At 39.5% G+C, this 21026-nt stretch overlaps 1 protein-coding gene across 1 annotated transcript; it reads left to right on the top strand.

Moving 5' to 3' along the window:
- Window positions 1–7081: 7081 nt before the first annotated feature.
- On the top strand, window positions 7082–18278 carry LOC104261222 (RING finger protein 151). The gene is made up of 5 exons (XM_009817180.2): window positions 7082–7301; window positions 9084–9223; window positions 11051–11213; window positions 12436–12556; window positions 13508–18278. The coding sequence occupies exons 1-5, from the start codon at window positions 7096–7098 to the stop codon at window positions 13742–13744; spliced, it is 867 nt and encodes a 288-aa protein (XP_009815482.1). The 5' UTR covers window positions 7082–7095; the 3' UTR covers window positions 13745–18278.
- The last annotated feature ends 2748 nt before the right edge of the window (window positions 18279–21026 follow it).

Here is a 21026-nt window from a genome sequence, read left to right as displayed (position 1 = left end):
AACTCAGTAACTTCACTCCCATTAAATTTAAGAACATGTAAGAATATTACCAGTATTACCTACTTGCAACTACAAAAACCATTAGGGGTTTGCGTTTTTTAAGCTGTAGTATTGCTTCCAGCAATACATCTCTCTGTCTTCAAAATATAAGCTTTTATAAAATATAATAAAATATAAAAAATATAAAATACAAAAAAATAATAAAAGGTTTATATTTTGTATCTTTACAGTGCTATACAGAAAAAAAGGCCATTATGGATGTGCAACAACTGACTGATGATAGATCTTTTAGATGGGATCAGAGTAGGTGTAGCTAGGGCAAGGAATAGCTCCACACTACAACTAAATCAACTGATAAGCAAATATGCCCTTTCCTCTAAGGCAGTCACGAATACATTGAATCACCCTGTACTTGCAATACCGTTAGGTATGGTTGCAGGGAAACAGCTGGAGGTAATGAGAAAAGCACCGCTCTTGCCTGCTATTAGCAACCTAGCTTGACCAAATTAAACATACCAGAAAACCACATCCTAAAACGTCTCATGAATGCATCTGGTTTTGCAAGCATTGAAACTTTCTCCTTAAAGGTATCTTAACAGCTGCATTAAAACACAAATACAAAGTATTTCAAAATTTTACACATGCCACTCTGTGTAAAGTATGCATGGAGTCCTGTAAAAGGCAGTTACATTAGCCATTTTAGCACAAATTTAACAGGCTGCTCTCCTGAACATTTGAAGAGACATTCCCGGTACGGATGACCAGGCTGAGTGATTTTTGCAGGCAACTACAAAGATAGGACACAGGATTAACTTTTACTCAGTTAAACCGCAGGCAAGGAGCGCATCAGTATTAGTGAAAAATCACCTCAAATGAGTAATAACCGTAAGGATTTGGAGCAGGTCCAAAAAGCAACGCTATTCAAATCGCTGTTAGCCCGACCCCCGGCGCACCCCGCCTCAGCCGCCCGGTAAGGGCCGCGGGGAGGTGGGTGTCCTCCTGGCGGGCAAGTGCAGGGGCTGGGAGCGCCCAGCCGGCTCCTCCGCCCGCTGACCCCGCGAGGAGAAGCCAGCGGCCGACCTGCCCGCCCGGTGACCCGCAGCCGGCGCCGCCCGCCCCCAGCCGTACCTCAGCCACCAGCCCCGCCGCCGGCGCCGGCCCAGCCGCTGACTCGGCACTCAATTGTCCCGCCGCCGGCTCCCGTCAGCCCTGGCCGCGCCGCGCATGCGCCTTGCGCAGCCCCCACCCCCCCCCCGCGGAGTGAGGCGCTTCCCGCCAAGCGCGCATGCTCCGGGGCCGTGCGCGGGGTTAACCTCAACTGCGCATGCCCAATCCCTTCCGCCTAGGAAACGCTGCGGTACGCGTGTGTAGTGGTTGACCAGCGGGGTGGTGCTCGGCGGTGGCGCGCTTGGAAGCGGTGCATGCTCGAGGCCTTTGTGCCACACACAGCATGGCGGAGAGGCCGTGTTCCCTGAGGCGTGCCGCGCGGCCGTCAAGCAAGAGCGGCCGCAAAAGTAACCTCGATTTTGCGACAGCGTGCTGCGGCGGGGCGAGGCGGCGACGGTGCCGGCGGCGGGCAGGGGTGAGTGGATGGCTGCGAGCGCCCTCAGGGCCGCCCGCGGGTTGAGGCGGCGACGGGCTGGGCCGGGGCGGGCTGTGGGCAGCCGTGCTGCGGGGAGCAGCGGGCCCGAGGCGGATGGCTGTGCGGAGCTGGGCCGTGGGGCGGGAGGCGGTGCGCGGGGGCCTTAGCGTTTGTCTGGGGTCACTTGCCGCCGGCAGGCCTGGCGCTTGCACCTTCAGCCCCTGTGCCGGGCTGGTGGTGGCTTTGCCATCCTATTGAGAAGGTAACGGTAAGTGGGTGTTCGTTGTTTAGGTCCACTTAGGTGCGGTTGCTTGGTGTTATGGTGCTGCTCCAGGTGTTTCCAGGCCAGTTTTGTTCTCCGTGGCCAAGACCGTTGACCATTCCTGAGTAGCCTACCCAGGCATGACCCGGAGGCCTTCCTCCTACCTGTGCAAAGTGCCCCCCTCCCCACCAGAGCCTCTGAGGAGAGCTTTTCTGTCCTTGGTCTTGCCTCTGTGCAGCAAAGTCCAGCCCTTCAAAGCCTAAAAAGTGGTCTGTGAGATCCGTATCTCATATTGCTCTGTTTTGAGTAGGTTTTGCAGTGGGACAGCAAGTGGAAGCATTACGTAAAAATGTTCTTTATCAAAGTAGTTCTAGTTTCTTAGGTAGTTCCTGGTAGAGGCATAGGTCTTAAATTAATTGTTTATCTCATACGGGTTATTATAGAAGCGTTTGTTGATTAAGTCAGTTTTTTACATCGCTGTAGGCTGGTATTGCTATCCATTCATTCTTATCCTCTTCCGCTCCCTTTCTCTTACACAAATGTTGATGAGACTCCATGAGGTACCAGTCTGGGGACCTGACCTGCGGGTGTAGCTCTACAGCAGCCTTAGCCACAGATGCTGCTGCTGTCTTTCTTTCCTTCCTACCCTGGCTGTGGTTTCTCATCCCCTGTCTTGCCCCACTTCCACAGACATTGGAGCTTTTGCTGAGTCATCTGTAAGGAAATCTAGCGTAGCAAATCAGTGAGTAGTTTTCTATATGGTTAGTTGCCTGAGCCAGTTCAGAAAAGGGCCAAATTAAACATTCTAATGGATTCAAAGGAGTAATTAGAAGAAGGCTAGGGGGACATTAATTAGCTGATAGATTGGCTTGGGCTACTTTGACAGCTGTCAAAGTTGAAACTTTTTTTTTCCAGTTCAGTCATAAAATGTATGACACATCAAGTAGCTGTAGAATCAGCTTGTGCTGTCACAGTTGCAGGGGTGAGTCTGCCTCTTTGGGCTTTAATACTGACTTAAACTGGCTTACAGTCACTGTGGCAAATGGTGTAAGACACCCTAAAACATTGTTTCTATATAGCAGGATTTAAAGCACAGTGTATCTTTGTGAAAATAGAAGCTGAAGCAATAGTGTGTTTTAAAGTCACCTCATTTCTGGGCGCTGCATAGAACAATCCCATGTGGATTGTTCTTCCAGCCACACAGCGATTCTGAAAATGCTGTCTTAGTGGTGCACATCTGTAGTTCCGTCGTGATTCACTCCAGCCTTGCTTTTTGTAACATGGAAGAGAAACAGTTTTTAAATACCAGAAAGTAGTGTAGAAGTAAAATCGCAAGTCACTAATCGGATCTCACTGTCCTGATTTTGACAATGGGATAGCTTTGATTAGTGCCAGACATTTAGCAATCTATACCATTATGTTGTTGAGAACTACATCCCATCTGTATCCTCCCTGCTATTAATAGCCACACAAAATCTCTGTTTGAAGGCAGTACAGGCCGTAGCTCAAGGCTGGTTTTAGGTGTGCATCTGCCTGGCAAACAACGTGGGATGACAGCTACTATAAAAGGACTTCGTACCTGTGAAGTCTGGGGGAAAATTTTGCATGTCAAAAACTGTGGGGAGAAATTAAATATATGTGAAACAATGGAAGTAAAATAGCAGGTAATAGTTTGGGGTTTTTCTGCCTTCCAGATTTGGCACCCGCGAATTCCAGATATCCCTGTGGACAGTGTCGCTGGTAATGGCCAGGTGATGGGCAAAATTCTGGACCAGAGAAACCAAAGACAAGGCAAGGTTTGGAAATGTTAATGGAGTGTGGGAAGGCAGTGATAAATAATGTAATTTCTAGGTGCAGACAAAAAACGAGTGTGACAATCGGTGAATTGTAATAGAAATAGAAGAAGAGGTTTTGAGGCCAAGTCAAGAAGAGAGAAGTTTCTGGGGAAGAGCAGAAGTTGAAAATTATGTCATTTTGTGGTGGAAGTACTGAGTAAAGTGATCTGTACTGCTGGAGTGCGTGGCATTTATCTGATGGTTTCCCTCTGCTTATCAGTTGACTAAAGTGTATTTCTTGAAGTTGGCAGAAGATAAAACATCTCTGGTTCTTCAGATCAGAAAATTTCTACTGGAAGAGGTCTGGGACTTCAGTGACAGCTGTTGTTGTAGGTCTCAGACTCAAAGCCACAAGGATTCTGGCACTGTGTAGGATGGTCCTTCTCCAGTGTCAGTCTTGAAAACATACTGAAGTTCTCATCAGAAAACCTTCTGATTTTATTTTTTGCCTCAAAGTTCCCATCCACTCTCCGTTTGAACTCTGGTTTTGGTTGGGGCTTCATTTTTGTTGCACTTCATTTTTCTGTCAAGCACAAATAAAGTTTTTGTTTCCCACTTGATAAAAATACTCTTTCCTGCATTCTGGTAGACTTCAAACTTGCTAAAAGAAGCTGAAGAGTGTCTTGAAGACCTAGTGCTCAGGGATCAACAACGTGTGTGCAAAATGTAGCTTACAGAATCCACAATTCCAGTAGGGCAGAAACCCTAGGACAGCAAAAATACTCACAGTTCTGTTGACATATCTTATATCTCTATGAAAGTTTTCTGAAAGCTGAATCCTCTGGGATCCACCAAGCCAAATCAAAATTTTAGGCTGACAGCTCAAATTATAGAATGTATATATGATGTTTAACAGTCCTCCAGCATAAACATGCTATATGTTTCAATGCTTTCAGTATTGGGAACTAGTATTTGTCTTCACATTCTGCTACTGATTGTTCTCCACTTTTAAAACTTTCCATTGTGGTCCTTGCTGTTCCTGAAATCACAGCTTTGTGCAAACATGATGCTCGTTTTATTCACGCTGAACTAGCAAAGTCCTGAATTTCCTGTCTTTGCAGGAGACCTGTAAAAACATACAAGGAAATAACAGTATTAAAAGAATTCTTTATCATCTTCATAATATGGTATTTTCTTGAGCAGAATCTTCTAAGACACAGAATGTCCATGCTGTGGCTGAAGGAATAGCATATCCCAGATACCAGTAAATTTAGTTTGCCTGTGGTTTTGGTGATAGTGTAGCCACAGAAGCACAGAGCTAAATGCAGTCTGTGAAATCTGCGTGGGACCTTGTCAGGAGTCTATGTGGATTGCACTCCCTGCTGCTGTGGCAACGCTGTCACTAGGTCACCTGGCTGGTAGGTGTCCCAGCTAATCTAAAGCTAGCTCAAGCGTCTCTGCAAGCCATGGTGTTGGCTGTGCGATAAACATGCCAGTAGAAACAAAACACAATACAGAAAACCATGTAGCAGATGATGTGTTTTGTATTTGGGTAATACACATGCTTGCTTGTGTTATGTATACTTTCACGACAGATTTTATTAACTTCAATTTTAGCAAATACCCTTTTAACACAAGTACCTTTCATAATCAGTGAAGCTATGCTTTGATACTGAGATAGATAAGATTTTCTAAATGCCAGATTTATATTGTATTCATGAAGAGGAATTGCAAAGTTCTTTTTTCCCTTTAGAGCAAAATTTGACGTTAGTCCTTAGAGATCCTTACTGTTCTTACACAGTTCTTATTCATATTGAGATTCTCTGAATGTCATACTGCAATTGTTAGATATCAACTTAAGGGATTTAAATGATGACATCCTTTTTAATTTTTTGTTTTAAGTGAGAAACCTTAGTTATGCTACACATCAGAGCAATGTTGTTTGTCAATACAATAAACTTGACTAATAGTTTTGTTTTAAAAATGAACTGCATATCATGCCTGGATAAAACCAGGTTAGATAACAAACTTTCATCTTTTTAAGGAGTATAATTTTAACAGATTTCTGTTGCTACTTTTCAATAATATTGAATTCTGTTGTCTTTAGTCTTACAAACAAATCTGTAAGGCTTCAAAATTAAATGGCAGCAGGGTGTTCAATTTTGTGACAAGTATTTGCATCAGTAATAACTGAAAGAGAGACTGATGATTCCTGCCTCCCCAGTCTAGTCAGATCTCTTGTGTGTAATTGTAGGTTTTACAGTGGCTTGCTTTGGAAAGCTTTATATTAATGGGCTGTTAGGACAGCATCTATTCAGCAGCTGGCTGGTTACACGCAGGGCTCAGTAACTTAGGAAACACTACTGAGCCTTTTTCGTTCTAATTTTTCTCACAGGCATAATAAAGCAGTGAAGAGAAACTGAAGGAAGGAAGTATTACAGGTCTTACTGATCAGAAAACTGTTTCTGAATTATTTGGACAAACTACGTGTATATGTAGTAAAATCTAAAAAGGTAGGATATCTTCCTTTTCTGTTTTATTTAGAAAACCTCATAACTAATGAAAAACTCTTTCATGAGTCTCAGTGGGGTTACGAAAGTAATTTTTTATGTTAAGGAGGAATGCAAAGTCTAAAACATTTTCTTTTAAGTGAGTTCTGTAGAGTCTTACCAGATTCTACTGGGCTTTTCATGACAGGATTTTGATGAAGGCAGATTGCCTGTTAGTTCTTCTTCAAAAAACTTCCAAATCCATTTAAAGCGTACTTGGTTTTGTAAAATAGACCCTGTAGGAGAAGACAGTAGCTCCTCATGATTTCAGGGTAGCTGCCATTTTGGCTCCTGAATATTAAGTATTTCTCTAGGCATGTGGAGATTTCATGCTGTTCCCTCTGGAATGGAAGTCTACAGTGAGTAGGGAATCTTAGCCTTTTTTTTTTCATTATGAAAACAACACATTAAGTGATGTGCAGTTCATAAATACAAAATCTGCTGGCTGAAAGTACCACAGCTATTGTCTGTAAGGACATGGTTTTTTAAGTTTGTTAGGCATTATATAAAAGGCATTAAAATGGAAAGCAAACATTTGCATTTGAACTTCTATGATGTTTCTGCCTCAGGTAGAATTCAAGTAAATAGCAACTATATGTTTCACAGTGGCTGCTAGAACTTTGTTCAATAACAGAGTTCAGAACAAGCGCAGCTCACATATCTGCTACAGCCTTTGCTGTCAGAATTCAGAGAATCTTGATAGAAAATTGGGCTTCTGACATCCAGCAGTACAATCCTCAGATTCTTAAAGTCTCCAAAGTATGTAAGTGTTTGCATTCTCCCCTGTAAAGTTCTGTATTCATGTTAAGTTCTCCATATTTCTAGAACTGCTTCCAGGCCTTTTTGTGGATCTAGCCATACGGATTCAGGACAAAGACTGCTTTATTTCTCTACATTGCTTTAATAGGTTGAAACTGTGTGGAGAGCATGGGTTATGATATTGAGCGTTTCGTTGGCTATGTTAATGAAGGGCTGTTATGCTCCATCTGCCGTGATGTGTTAGAAGATCCGTTACAGGCACCTTGTGAACACGCTTTCTGTACAGCTTGTATACATGGATGGCTTGTTCATCACAGTAACTGCCCTGAAGACAGACAAATGATTGATGTATCTTCACTACGACCTCTCTACAGGTATACAATAATCTTGCTGTATGTTGAAATTACATTAATTTGCTTGCACAGCTTCATCTCTCGTCATTTTCTGTCACTCAAATTGTCTTTACTCAATATGCCTATGGCAGAAACTGATCATTTGCATGAAAGCATTAGCATTTTCTATGTATTATAACTAACCTTCAAGGTATTAACATTTCTAAATGGAAATAACACTTAGTTTGTTCTCCATGTGCTGATTCTAGATATCTGGCTGGATATTACTCTGAGTGTCTTCTACAGCACCAAAACTTTCACATACTTTTTTAGAGAAAGCAGGCAAAGCAACTCTTGACAACAACAGTCACTAAACACTATATCTTTTGTTTTTCTTTTCAGTCTTACCTAGATACTGTAGTGGGGCTTCACACAGAATCACAGAATCATTAAGGTTGGAAAAGACCTGTAAGATCATCAAGTCCGACCATCAACCCAACACCACCATGCCCACTAAACCATGCCCCAAAGCGCCAGGTCCACACGTTCCTTGAACACCTCCAGGGATGGTGACTCCACCACCTCCCTGGGCAGCCTGTTCCAATGCTTCACCACTCCTCAGTAAAGAAATTTTTCCTAATATCCAGCCTGAACCTCCCCTGGCACAACTTGAGGCCATTTCCTCTTGTCCTGTCGTTAGTCACTTGGGAGAAGAGACCAACACCCACCTCTCTGCAACCCCCTTTCAGGTAATTGTAGAGAGCGATGAGGTCTCCCCTCAGCCTCCTCTTCTCCAGACTGAACAACCCCAGTTCCCTCAGCTGCTCCTCATAAGACTTGTGCACCAGACCCCTCACCAGCTTCGTCGCCCTTCTCTGGACACGCTCCAGCACCTCAATGTCTTTCTTGTAGTGAGGGGCCAAAAACTGAACACAGTATTCGAGGTGCGGCCTCACCAGTGCCGAGTACAGGGGCATGATCACCTCCCTGCTCCTGCTGGCCACACTATTTCAGATACAGACCTTTTTTATAAGGGTCTTTAGCCATAAATATCTGTCTTGAGCCACCTTGTCATGTAAAGCAGGCTGTTTTCACAAGTGTCTTCCATAACTGGTGAGGCAGTTGGACTAGATGATTGTTGTAGGTCCTTTCCAACTGAACTGTTCTATTCTGTTCTATTAATTCCTGCTATTGCCAGCACACAGTTTCATTAGCAGACACTGATGTTTAACCCATCTTGCTCAGATTAACAGTTATGTTGTGTTCAAAACCGTCAGCCACAAGTGTTAACTCCATTAGTACTCCTAGTACTTTTGTCACTAAGGAGATTTTACTGTATGGAAAATTGAAGTATACTGTAGACAGAGCCCTAGAGATTAATTTATGGATTGTTTTGTCTGTACTCACTGTAGTCAGTTTGATTTGGCATGGTTAGAAACACAAACTAAAACTTAAATGATGAATGAGTAGTCTAAGTGTTTGTTATTGGTAATATCTGCTGAGCTAGTGAAAGATGACAGTTAAAAATTTATTCAAAAATAGAAAATTCATTTGCACATTTAATTTTGGAGATTGACTTTTCCTTTAACATTTTTTCTTTTAAGCCTGTTCTTTTCCAATATGGTCACTTGAATTCTAAGAAAAAAAATTAAACTGATTACTACTGATGGTTGAAATTGATGATCTTACAGGACTTTTCCAACCTTAATGATTCTGTGATTCACAAGTTTTCCTAACAGAAATTAGAATCCTACTTTCCTTTCCCAAAAGTTGAAAATACAAATTTTTCAGTAACTTTTTTCATTTTTTTTTTTTTTCACATAGATATATGAAAAATGATTTAAACCGTCTTCAGCTACATTGCAAAAACAGAGAGTATGGCTGTCAAATGGTTTGTTCTCTGGAGTCTATAGACAGGCATGAAAGGGAGTGTGAATACAGTCAGATACCTTGCTCCAATGCCGGTAAGTAACGTTCAAAAGAGTTGAATCCTTTGTATTCAGAAACCTGTGTTTGTCATCTTTCTGTCAACAGAATGGCAATAATGGCTGTTATTTCCAAACGGAAATTCAAAGCTTTAGCATGATCTACTTTTTATAGCAGTCTTTTTGAACAAAATTTGTTGCCAATTTACGGCAATCATGGTCATTAGCAACAATTTTTTATCCAAGAACTAACCAAAATGAATGAGAATGATGGACTTCAAATTTATGAAAATATAGTAGTGTATTTGCTTTGCTTTGCTTTCTGTCAAGTTACGAGTTTGTATTTCAATTTTGACTGTTCATTTTGATGTTTGTAATAGCACCTACAGAATGCTTATGGGTCACAATTTATTTATAAAACAGCTGGTTGCCTGGTGCATGTGCAGCCGCTCACTCTGTCTTGTGGTTTTAACAAAAACATATTTTGGACATGGGAATTATTTTAACCTAAATTCTGGTTAGAATTGTTGTGTTCATGTTAAGATCTTCATTTAAAACAAACCTGCATCTCCTGAGGAGGAGACATAACTGCTAAAAGGAAACACACTGTTAAAACTTCCCAGGCGATTTTATTCAAAATGTCATACGTTCCCAGACAAAGTTAATTTCTAATTAGTGATGCGAAGGCCATAGTCAAGTCTGCCATTGTAATTAATAATAAGAAGATTAAGGTGCTAGAATTGCTCCACTGGAAGTTATAATTTCTCTCAGCAGTAAGTGACTCATGCAGATGCTTCAGATTCACCTGTTTTACTTTCTACGGAAACAGTAGCACTTACAGAGTTACCACGCCTTATCTCTGATGTCTGGTGTTCAGGGTGTGGGGGCTCTTACATCTCTTAAACTCTTTCTCAAGAATACATTGGGCTGTATATTTAGTACCTCAATTACAAATCATTATATTTATTAGTAAAGCTCTTCTAGAGGGCTGTCTTTTGTAATTTTCTGGTATGGTTTGTTGGCAAGTTTCATTGCTCCATTGTTTCGGTTTTCTTACCTCGATTTTTATCTTCAAATTAAATGGAAGGAGCTATAGTATGTATTAGAGCAAACAGCGCCTCAAAGACTAAACATTAAGACCACAAACTTCAAGTTTAGAGTGTTAAATGTAGCAGTAATTTATATAGTGTTCATTTTTGGTTCTCTACATTTTACTTTTAATCACTATGGACTTGTAAAGTTCATATCCTAGAATTTATGTGCAAATGTTTCTATTTTTGCATCAGTTATTAAATGTTCATAAGTAAATGTTCTTGTTTGTTTATGTGGTCTAGTATGTTACACACAAGACCAACTAATGGTCAGGAAAACAAGGTTACATTCCAGCTCACCCACATCTCTCTTACTACATGTCTTTGGACCTTTTTTCCTAAATTTGATAAGCTTTTTTTTTTTTACGCATATGCATTCTTCCTCAATTCCAGTCACTGCAATCTGTGTTGGAAGTGCAGGCAAGCTGCTAGAGTCTTAGCTTGGCATCAGTGTTGTCATTAATGAAGTTGCTTTAATGCCAGACCAGTGGTAGAAGACTTTACAGAAAATACCTACTTTCAGTTTTTCAGTATTTTCTGTTAATTGATAAATATTTTAATAAGACTTTTTAAGAGTGTTTTATTACTAGTTATGTGTGTTATAACTGTCACATTTCATGTTCTAAAGAAATCACTTTTTTCATTGCTGTAACAGATTGACAGTTGCTTAGCTCAGGATATTGCAGCTTGCTTGTTTGAGTGGTTTTGTTTGGAATTAATTAAAATGCTTTTGTTAGTTGTAAATGACTGGCTTACCTTACTGTTCCCTGTTCAGGTTGTACAGTTCAGATTGAACGACGTAACTTAGATGGTCACCTGGCAGTGTGTGAATATCGGAGCCGTGAATGCCCCAATGGTTGTGGTTACACCATTCTCAGTGCAGAAGACACACAGCATAATTGTGTAGCAGAGCTAAGAACCGAGCTAGAACTACTTCGGTACAAATCTTCTATTTCTTTGATCTTTATGTTAGTCTGGGCCTAAAATCACTGCATAAAGGACTGCAAATACTAGCACTGGATTCCGGTATATGTTAAATAGTCTGCTAATTACTTGATACTAATGGGACAGAGTATTATTATGTGTCAGCATAGACTTTAAATTCTTACTGTTCTGATTTTTTTGCTGTTATTTTTTTGTCCAAGTTGTCATAAATCCTGAAATACCATTGTTTGCCATTAAACTGCAAGCTGACCATATAAAATGACAAAATACCTAACAAGAGTTGGAATGAAGTTGGCAATTTCATTTTTCCATTGGCCTGACATAGACCCAAAGGCACATTATTTAATAGTTATGTTTAGTTCATATTTTTTTACAAATCCTGAAGATAAAAATCTCTAATTATTTGGCAGGTACAGACTGGTAGATTAAACCTCTGAGGATCTAATTTTCAATTTTCATTAAAATCCTGGCAGATTAATAACAGTTGGTGAATACGACTCTTGGTACTGGCATCCTCTTTTTCCTCTTATATATGTTTCTGTAGCTTTCCCTTTCCATGATGTTCCAGTTGGACTGGTTTTTTCCATGCTCCTTCCTGTTTCTGTCTTTCAGCTCACTGTCTGAGTCTTGTGGTGTTGATTATTGCTGTGAAGTCAGGCTCAAATCTGTTTTAAATGCATTGAGGCACGAGGGATTCTGCTACCTAGTTTCTGAACTCAAAAGGCTAATGTAGTAACAGCTAGATTTTGGCTGTGAATCTGTGTGAGTGATTAGGTTTTAGTAATTTACTGCATACTATCATTTAGTGTCCATCATAAAAGTACATGTTCAGCAATACTATAGTATTCACACTTTTTGTCTTGACTACCTGTGCTTAGTAATACTAAGCAAGCACATACTATAAGGAAAAGACAGTAAATCATTTAAAATCAGAAATACATGATCTTGATCTCATAGAATTATTTCAGGAATATGGTACGGTTGTCCCCTATATAGGCTGTCCGTGGTTGCTTTAGTGCCCCCTGGGCACAATGCACTTTTTTATGCTAGTTTTATTTAAATTAATAAATAATACTGTCATGCCTCTAGAGAGGTGTCCTGTAGAGTATGATTGGAATTGGATCGGGCTCTTTGGCTGCAAGAAGGCTTTCTGGAATTTGAAAATCATTTTGTCCCATGCTTACAAGACCTAACAAGGAAAAATAAACTTTTTAGGTCAGAAATGATCTGCAGAGTGGAGGAGGCAAAACATGAGATGGAGTCAAGGTTAGATTCACAGAGAAGGCATATGGTCCAAAAGGAGAGTATTCTGCAAAATGAAATTGAAGAACTAAAGGTAAATATGATCATTTTCTTTTCTTTTTTTTTTTTTTTTTGCGTCTCCTAACAGTCTAGCTTTTTGCTTTTCCCAGTAGGAGTCTCTTATTTTGTAAATGTAATCTTGTACAGATGAGAATTACATTAAGTATGGGAACCAAACAAGTGTTAGCACAATGCTTTGCCTAGGCTTATCAGCTCTGTCGAGAAGCAGGCTAAGTGTTGTATTCGTGTGGTTTTCCTACTTCAAATTCATTTGGAGCTAACCTGTACCAGGGCTGCATTGTTCTGTGCGTACATAACATGTCAGCAAATCAGTCTGAAACTCATTTTCGGTGTCTAAACATAGGGCATACATCACAAATCGGATGTAATTAAATATCCAGCTCCTTTTTTAGTGCTGTCCAAAGTGGCTTAATCCAGTGCAGACACAGGCCTACTGCGGACAGTGATATTTACACTATGTTCAGCTGTGGTCAAAAGGTTGAAAAGTTGCACTGTAAACTTAATCAAGTAATGAGCAAGGCCATCTTATCTTTTCATTTATCCAGTTCTTATTATATCACAGAAATGGATGTGCTATATAGTTTACATTTTTATTTGTACTGGATTTGATGTTAAATCTTTGAAGAATGTATTTGAATGTAACCAAAACCTTATTTTGGTTGGGGTCTTGAAATACAAAATTTAAGCAGCAACTGGATAAATCCACTGTTTCTTGTTATACTTTTAAGAAACTTTTTGCACTTCTAGGAAAACTGTATTGGAATCTTTGAAACAAGACCATCTCAGAGGCTGAATGCTGGATTGTGTCTCAAAATTGTTTACATTTGTTTCGCTATCAAAAAATTATTTCAGTGTTGCTTATTCTTTATAATCCATCACCCTGCATGTATGGCCAATTCAACTTCATACTACCATCATTAGAAAAGAGATTGTTTCTTGCAGTAATTTTGTGTTTGCATTTCAGAGTCAGATGTCACGAATGATGTCAGATGTACGCTCTCTGATGGCTGCCGAGAGACAGCACCGTCAAGAGCTGGAGCAGGCAGAGCTGGAAAAACGGGAATTAATGGAGCTGCTGAGGGGGCTGCAGAAGGACTGTCGATTAAATACTACAGAAGGAAGCAGGAAGTCAACAAATTTCCGCCCTCTAGCACGACTAGAGAGTGTAAAACGAAAACCTAGGGAAGTTACAGTTATCTAAATATAAGTAAGCTCAAAAAGCATTTTCTTCTAATTTCTGTGACCTTCTGGCAAACTTTTCCACTTTCTATGAATGATTGGTAAACTGTGTATCATTTCTGATTTACTTGCTTTCTTTTTAAATCTAGATTACTACTTTATTTCCTCTTGGGGCATAAAAACAAATGGGGGAATTTTCTCTTAGGGAACACTGGGCATTAAAACCAGTAATTGACAAATACCTTTTTAGCTGATGTTTTTATAAAAAGGGGGAAGGAGACTTGATTTATTATCTCTTCAGTGCATCATTTACAGGAGTCTTTCAAGCCTGAAAGCTTAAGCCTGAAAGCTTAAGCTTGAGACAGAAAGAAAATATGATCATCAGTAATGACATTTGGGATGTACTTAATTTGGGGAAAAGTCAGTAATAGAATTAGTAAGTCAGTAATAGAAATTAAAAGATTTTGCTTGTTTATGGTCTGTAGAAGGTCTATTTCAAAGGCGGAAAGAAAGCACTTGAAATTGTAATTCGACTGCTATCTAACAGCTTCAGGTGAGGTTGACTCATATTTTAGAGCTTCTGTAGTTTTCCAGGCTGATAGACACTTAAGAGACTGATACCAAAGCCCAAGGTAATAGAGTCATCTAAAACCTTTTAAATAGATGTGTGAGTAACTTGGAGTTTGTGGGAGGGCATCTGTATTTTATTTAAAAATCTGAAATTTTTGTATGTGAAAGTATCAACTATTTCTACAGGGTCCTTTAAGCTTAACAGCAGCCCATTCGGTACTCAGTGTCTTTAAAGCATATATAAATACCTTGAGTATTCTTAATTTTCTTTTGGCAGGTTTAAGGCTACTTGAACATTAATATCCACAACAGACAAATATTTGCACAGTCACTTGGACTTCAGGTGTCTTTATTAGTACTCAAGTTTGCAACTGTATAAGAGCTAGGATTTTTTAACAGACCCACAAATAGTGAATCAAGGGGGCATTTATCTGTAAGGACTGCATGAGAAATCTGTACAGTTCAAAGACTTTTCTCTAAACTTCTCACACAGCCTGTTCATGTTGTTTTCAGTGCTATAATTAAGCCATATTCTGTCCTCTCTTGCAGCTCTTCAGTGGAGTAACTAGGGGAGAAGCTGGCCTCCTGTTTACTGAATGTGCTAAATCAGTTTTGAGCTTTCAGGAAAATGTGTGCAGGTGCAACAATCTGAATAAGCTAATTTGATAGTTTAGAAAGCAAATACATTACTGTGCATGCCTTGCTGTCACTCAGAGCAATGCTTTTATGGCTAACAGCATAACCAAAGAGAGAGCCAGCAACCTTCTTTAGCACATGTACTACATTATGAAGACTTGCGATCAGAGCCGTCTTAACCTCAGGCATTAATAAATCCTTCTAACTTGCTGTTTCTTTACTACCACTGAAGCAGATGTGCACATGTTCAGCTCTTGTGTATTTTAAAACTGACAGAAAAAATGCCTCTGTAGAAGTTGGCTGGGTTTTTTTCTGAAAGAAAACATTCGTAGGAAGAGTTATGTCCAAATATTTATTTGTTTTCAGTCCTTATATTCTAGATTAAATTACAATCATTGACAGTATTTAGGTCACTATAGCAGCCTCACCAAGTCATGACATAGCACGTCTCTTAAGCAGCCGTATTTAACAATCTGAAATAGTAAAACAGTAGCTATAATTTGGGAAGACCTTCATTCACACTAAACATTCAGTGGTCAATTCACATACATCAGTGTGCATATTAAAGCTGTAGGTAGAAAATGAGAATGCTTTTATTATCTTGTGTTCTAAATAAGCGAGCCATTAGTGTCTGTGGTCTGTCTGTTTCAGCATTCACGCTAATTTTGAAGCTTCTTGGCAGCACCAGATTTCACGCTATTAGAATCAATGTATTTTCAGGATGTGCTCTTCTGTGTACTGTAACTGTGTGGTTCTGTGATGTGACTTTATCTGCTTTGCTTAATGTGAAAGAAGAAAATTCCTTCAAAATCCTGTAGAACTCAGCTGAGCTGGATCATTGTTCCCAAGTTGGAGGGCAGTAATGATCACCCAATCTTTTCTGTTCTGACCACAGGAAAAAGCAAGTTATTAGCTCTGTGCTTTCTCCATAACGGGATCTCTGCATTTGTTTGTTTTAGGAATTTCACCCACTTACTTATAACTAATTTCTTTCTAGTATAGGAAATAGGGTTCATTTAATACTTACTTAGCATTTGGTCTGCTGTCTGTCCCCTAAGTGACAGACATGAAACTGTGTAAGAAGACGCATCCTAGGTGGTAAGGAAGGACTTTCTGATACGCAATCTATGTAGCTTCTAGTTGCCAGCTCTGGAGAGTCTCAACTTCCCGTGTTGAAATGTGGCAACACTTTGGGCCCACCTGCTGCTGGAATGACCTGTCAGCTTGGGTTTCCTTTAGCAGCAAAGGAGCACTTGCAGAGATATTTTAAATGGGCACATACCAGCTGATAACATCAGATCCCTCCAGTTACTTTAAGCTTAATCCCATTCCTCAGTGTTGATAACTGTTCTGCACTTGAGATTTTCCTCTGCGAATGAACCACTCACAGGGTGGTATATGCTTAAGTATGGTCATCATTTTACCTGTCTTAAAATTAACTAGGCTGAAATTAAATATCCCACTACTATGTTAATATTTTATCTAGTTTTAGCTTTTCCAGCTCTTAATAACAGCTGGCAGAAGCAAGGAATTTTTTTCTTTCTTTCAATAGTCTGTTAATGCTGTTTATAAAAACTAAGGGTCCAGGTATTGTAGTAGACTTGGTGTAAGAGAAGACATGCACTTGGAAATGCTACTTCCCTAGTCATGATCATATCTTAGGATTAGATGAGAGATACCGCTGAAAGTGCGTAACAGGAGGGTCCAGCACTGAATTACTGGTATTAGTAGTCTCATGCTAAATAGCACTTCGGTCAGTTCCATTTCCTTAGTGGAACTGTGCTGAGCGTAAGTTGAACAGTTACTCAGGTGGACCAGTAACTGTGCAAGCAGTTGTTGTATTTTTAGTTGCTTCTAATAACACTTTGTGGCTAGAAAAGGGAGAGCAAAGACTGTGGAGCAGGGAGAGTGGAGAGAAAGAGTAAGTGCGGTCTGTCTGTCTTCCCTCAGCCCAAGAGCAATGATGAAGCTGCACCACTCTGTACACCAGCTAGCTTACGAGTGTAAACTGCTACAATTAACATAGCATTAGAATTAAAAGGAGAGTAAATCTTTAGCCACAAGTAAGTGGGTACTAAATGTCATAGTACCAAAACTGGGAGATTTGCAAACAAAACTCGTAGAGAGCAGGCTGTTAAGTAACATATGTGAGATTGCAAGGTATTGCAAGGAGTTGAGCAAATCCTTATCCTGCATTAAATTGGGTAAAGAATAACACTAAGGATGTATTTAGATAAATTAATATTTTAAAGTGAGTGGTAAGTTTGTCTTTGAAAGAAAATCGACATTTACATATTTATTCTGAAGACCCAAGAGGCCAATTACAAATACATTTAAACTAGTTCCCTCAACTGACTTCTCCACTTAAGAAGTCAAATTCAAGACAAAATATTGTTTCCTCTGTTTCCTTCAGCATTAAAGCTGCATTCCCTGTTCTCCTGCACTCCTCCCAAAGCAAAAAATTGTCGGTGGTCTTGGCCAGTATGGACCATTGCTGCTTGGATTACTTTATTTGGAACAGCAACAGTAATTCTGGGGAGAGCTTCTGGTAGGTTTGGATGAGATTGAACAAAAGGTGTGGAACTGAGAACCACGCATCTGAGCCAGGTGCAGGAGTGGTAAGGAAGAATTTTGCTGGACTTCCTAATTAAGGTGGCAGTTTTTAATTAGCATGGTTCTAGTATTAGATTAACAGTCTTATACAAGATAAATTACTTTAACAGCACATATATACAAGAGTTTCTTGTCAGCACAGAAGGGAATGATATTACATAGTCAAGTGAAATAGTGAAGTATTTTGACTGGCCAAAAGTGGTTTTATCTATCTATCTATCTCAAATGTTTATAGGTGTTTTTAAAGAAGTTTAATGTGTTAATAGATCCCAGGTGGCAAACAGTTCCCAAGAGATACAGAAATGGGTAGGCTTGCAAATTAACCTTTCCCTGTGCTGTCCTCTTGGATGTTTCTGGCATGGTGCTTTTCTACAGCCCTTTTCCTTAGGAGTGCTGGATGGTATTTAAAAGGAGCAGTACTAGCCTTGCCTTTCTCCCGTACTGCTTATCGGATGAAGTATGGTAGGTCAGGGAGATTTTTACCACATAGATAGATGCCTTTAAAAAGACCTACAATTCTATGCAACTTTCTATTAACAAATAAACATTGAACTGTCTTCCAGCATTATGGTTCACTGCCAATCTATTTACATTTTCTATCTTTATATACACAAGAAAAATAAACCAGTGCGTAACAGACCGTAATCTCCAGTCTGTAAAAGAACCAGTAATGTTATTTGTATCACTTTGAAGTACACTTTGTATAAAAGTTGAACTAATAAAGGGTCTATACCATAGTTGATGCAGTTAGTTCACTTCTTTCTGTTGCAAAGTTTAAGTATCCTCTCTATCAGATGAAATAGCATACTTTAGGCATGCTGGCTGCACAGCGCTGGAAGTCATGAATAAACTACACTATAGGGTCAGCACACTGGAGCAGGTAAGGCTATATACTTGTTGCGCAACACTTTGCCAAATAGAGGGAATATATAGCAATAAACAAGGCAGGCATTTGATCAAACAGTATCCTTTCTCAAGGATTTTTTTCTCCTGCCTTAAAAATGGGAGTTTGTGAATGCAGCTGTTTTGAGGGAGAGAAGAGCTGGCGTAAGTAAGTTGAAAACTCCTCCAAGAGGATGACAGTCCAGTCCTGCACAGACAGCAAGATTATAAACTGGCAAGAAGGGGGGTGGGGGGTGCGTGGAGAGAATTCCCTATACATCAGTTAAAGGGATCGCACCTGTAATGCAGGTTTTTTGTATACACTACAAGAGCCCATGTGAGATATGAATATGTAAGAACAGGAAAACAAGAGTTTTTTAAAGTTTTTTACTTCAGAAGTTGTAATCGAGGGATGCATTTGCTTAAACATGACCACTCTGGACATAGGGCACGCAAGAGCATGAATTTGCTGCACACAGTACTCTGCAGTAACTGTCTCAAGCATATTCTCTTACCTGATGGGAGTTATTGAGCAGAGGGGAAAAAAGGCTGAAAGCTTGCATGTCACAACAAGAGAGAGGAGCATACAGCTTGCTTATAACTATTGCATCTGCATCTGGCTTTCAGCCAGGATAGAATAATAAAGGCTGGACAGCTGCTAAAGATTCTGGAAGTAAAAAAAAGCACACACAACTTGCCTCACACTTATCCTATACACAAACTCTGCATTTGTCTGTCTGTTAACAAGGACAGTCGCTGAATCAAAGCAATTCTTACACATTTCAGCCAGAAGCGCAGCCTTTGTTCAGATCGTCTCCTTTTCTTACAGCACTCAGCCACGGGACTTCAGGAGGAAGAACTGTAGCGAAGAACTGTAGCGCACTGGGGGTCTGCTCTACCTTGCTCACTCCTCAACAAGTGTTTTGCTCATCGCATAAGCGTATGATTCACTAAGCAGTACTTTGACTTTAGCATTAGACACTGACAGTGTTCTAGTGCTCCAGTCAGGAAACAAAACTTGAAAGTTTCTTTTTGGGCAGAGTATAAAAAGCAAAATTTAATGCTTAAACTGTCATTTACTCATGGTAGGAAGCCAGTTTAAAACAGCAAACCAAGTAACTCCCAAGTTTTAAACAGCATTATTTCAAGTTGAATTCATCCAAGAAAGGAACCACTTTGCATTGAAGGGTCACAGAACTAAATTCATTTTAAAAAAAAACAAACAGAACGTGATAGACATATACTTCTTTTTCAAGTTTAACTAAATTTACAGATCTTGCATACATCAAACAATTTAACCAACCCTTTATTTCCTCCTAGTTTGAAAATGACTAGTGTGACATGCCATATAAACTTTCAAGAACCAGTACTGAATATTTACATATTTATTCCATGCTTGACAATTAACTTTTTTGTATTTCAAATTCCCTGACAGAAAACAAATTATTTATATCCCTGCTAGTTTCCAACACAGTAAAGTTTCTAAAAAAATAAAACAAGCTTAAACACATGGTCTAAAGGAGCTAGTCAGCTTTAAAAATATTTATGCAGTGCTCCTTAAAAAAATAGGATTAATACCTGTAATGCCTGTGAGAGCTCCACCCATCTTAGTAATTTACAATTGCATTATTAGTAAAATTACATCTTCCTGTTATTTTACCATTCAGAAAGTTGTTTGGCTTCCAATCCAAGTTTTTGTTCATGGTTTTAAACAACGTTAAAACACATACCTTTGTGAACTGATACTATTCCCTTCAGCTGCACCTAGTCAATTAGAAGTTTGCCACTTTCATAGGTTATGTCAATTGACTTTGTGCAAACTAATCACCTCTCAAACAGTGGAACCCTGACCCAAAGTCTCTGCCCAGAGAAACTACACAGAACAGGGACCTTCTGTGGTTCAAATAAAAACCTACTTAATTTAGCCAGGAAGTATAAAGCTAAAAAAATGCAATTCAAAGTCTTATCATAATTTAGAAACACTTAAAATAGGGCATTAAAGTTTATGATTCTAGGCAGACAAGCTTGTCCAAGTAAGTTAAGATTATGTAAAACAAGAACATCACAACTGGGCCTTATTTAAGTAGACTAAGACCTCTTTATAGCACTTCCATAATGTCAAGAGACCAAAGTGTAAGTGAAAAATCAAGCTCAGCTGAGTCTGACAGTGGAGCTCATTTGTAAAAATTGTATATAGCCTTTAGAAAAAGCAACCACTCCTTACCCCATCCAAAAATCCAATAAAAGGCTATTGAGAATCAGTTAATTCCATGGAGCCCAAAGGAATGCAAACATGTAAAAAGCTTACTTCAATCACTGAATTTAATATGAAAATAAAATTAGAGTTGAATCTAGTAGTAACATTTCTTTATGAATTCCTACTTCTCAAAGGTTTTCTTCTCAGTCTAATTACAGAAACAAAAATCCAAACCATCTATTTAAAGGGAAGGTTTAGTATTACTGCTTCACTATGTGGTGGTTCAGTTAATACATCTGTCTCTATGCCCTCTCCTCAACTACGTAAGTCAGCAGAGAGGCAGGCAACTACTTAACTCCAGGCTCTCTAAGGCTACAGGTATCTTGCCTTTTAATTTCAAAGCATA

Source organism: Gavia stellata, chromosome 3 (assembly GCF_030936135.1).
Source record: "Gavia stellata isolate bGavSte3 chromosome 3, bGavSte3.hap2, whole genome shotgun sequence".
In the NCBI taxonomy this organism is placed as follows: domain Eukaryota; kingdom Metazoa; phylum Chordata; class Aves; order Gaviiformes; family Gaviidae; genus Gavia; species Gavia stellata.
This window is presented reverse-complemented; position numbering and strand designations above follow the sequence as displayed.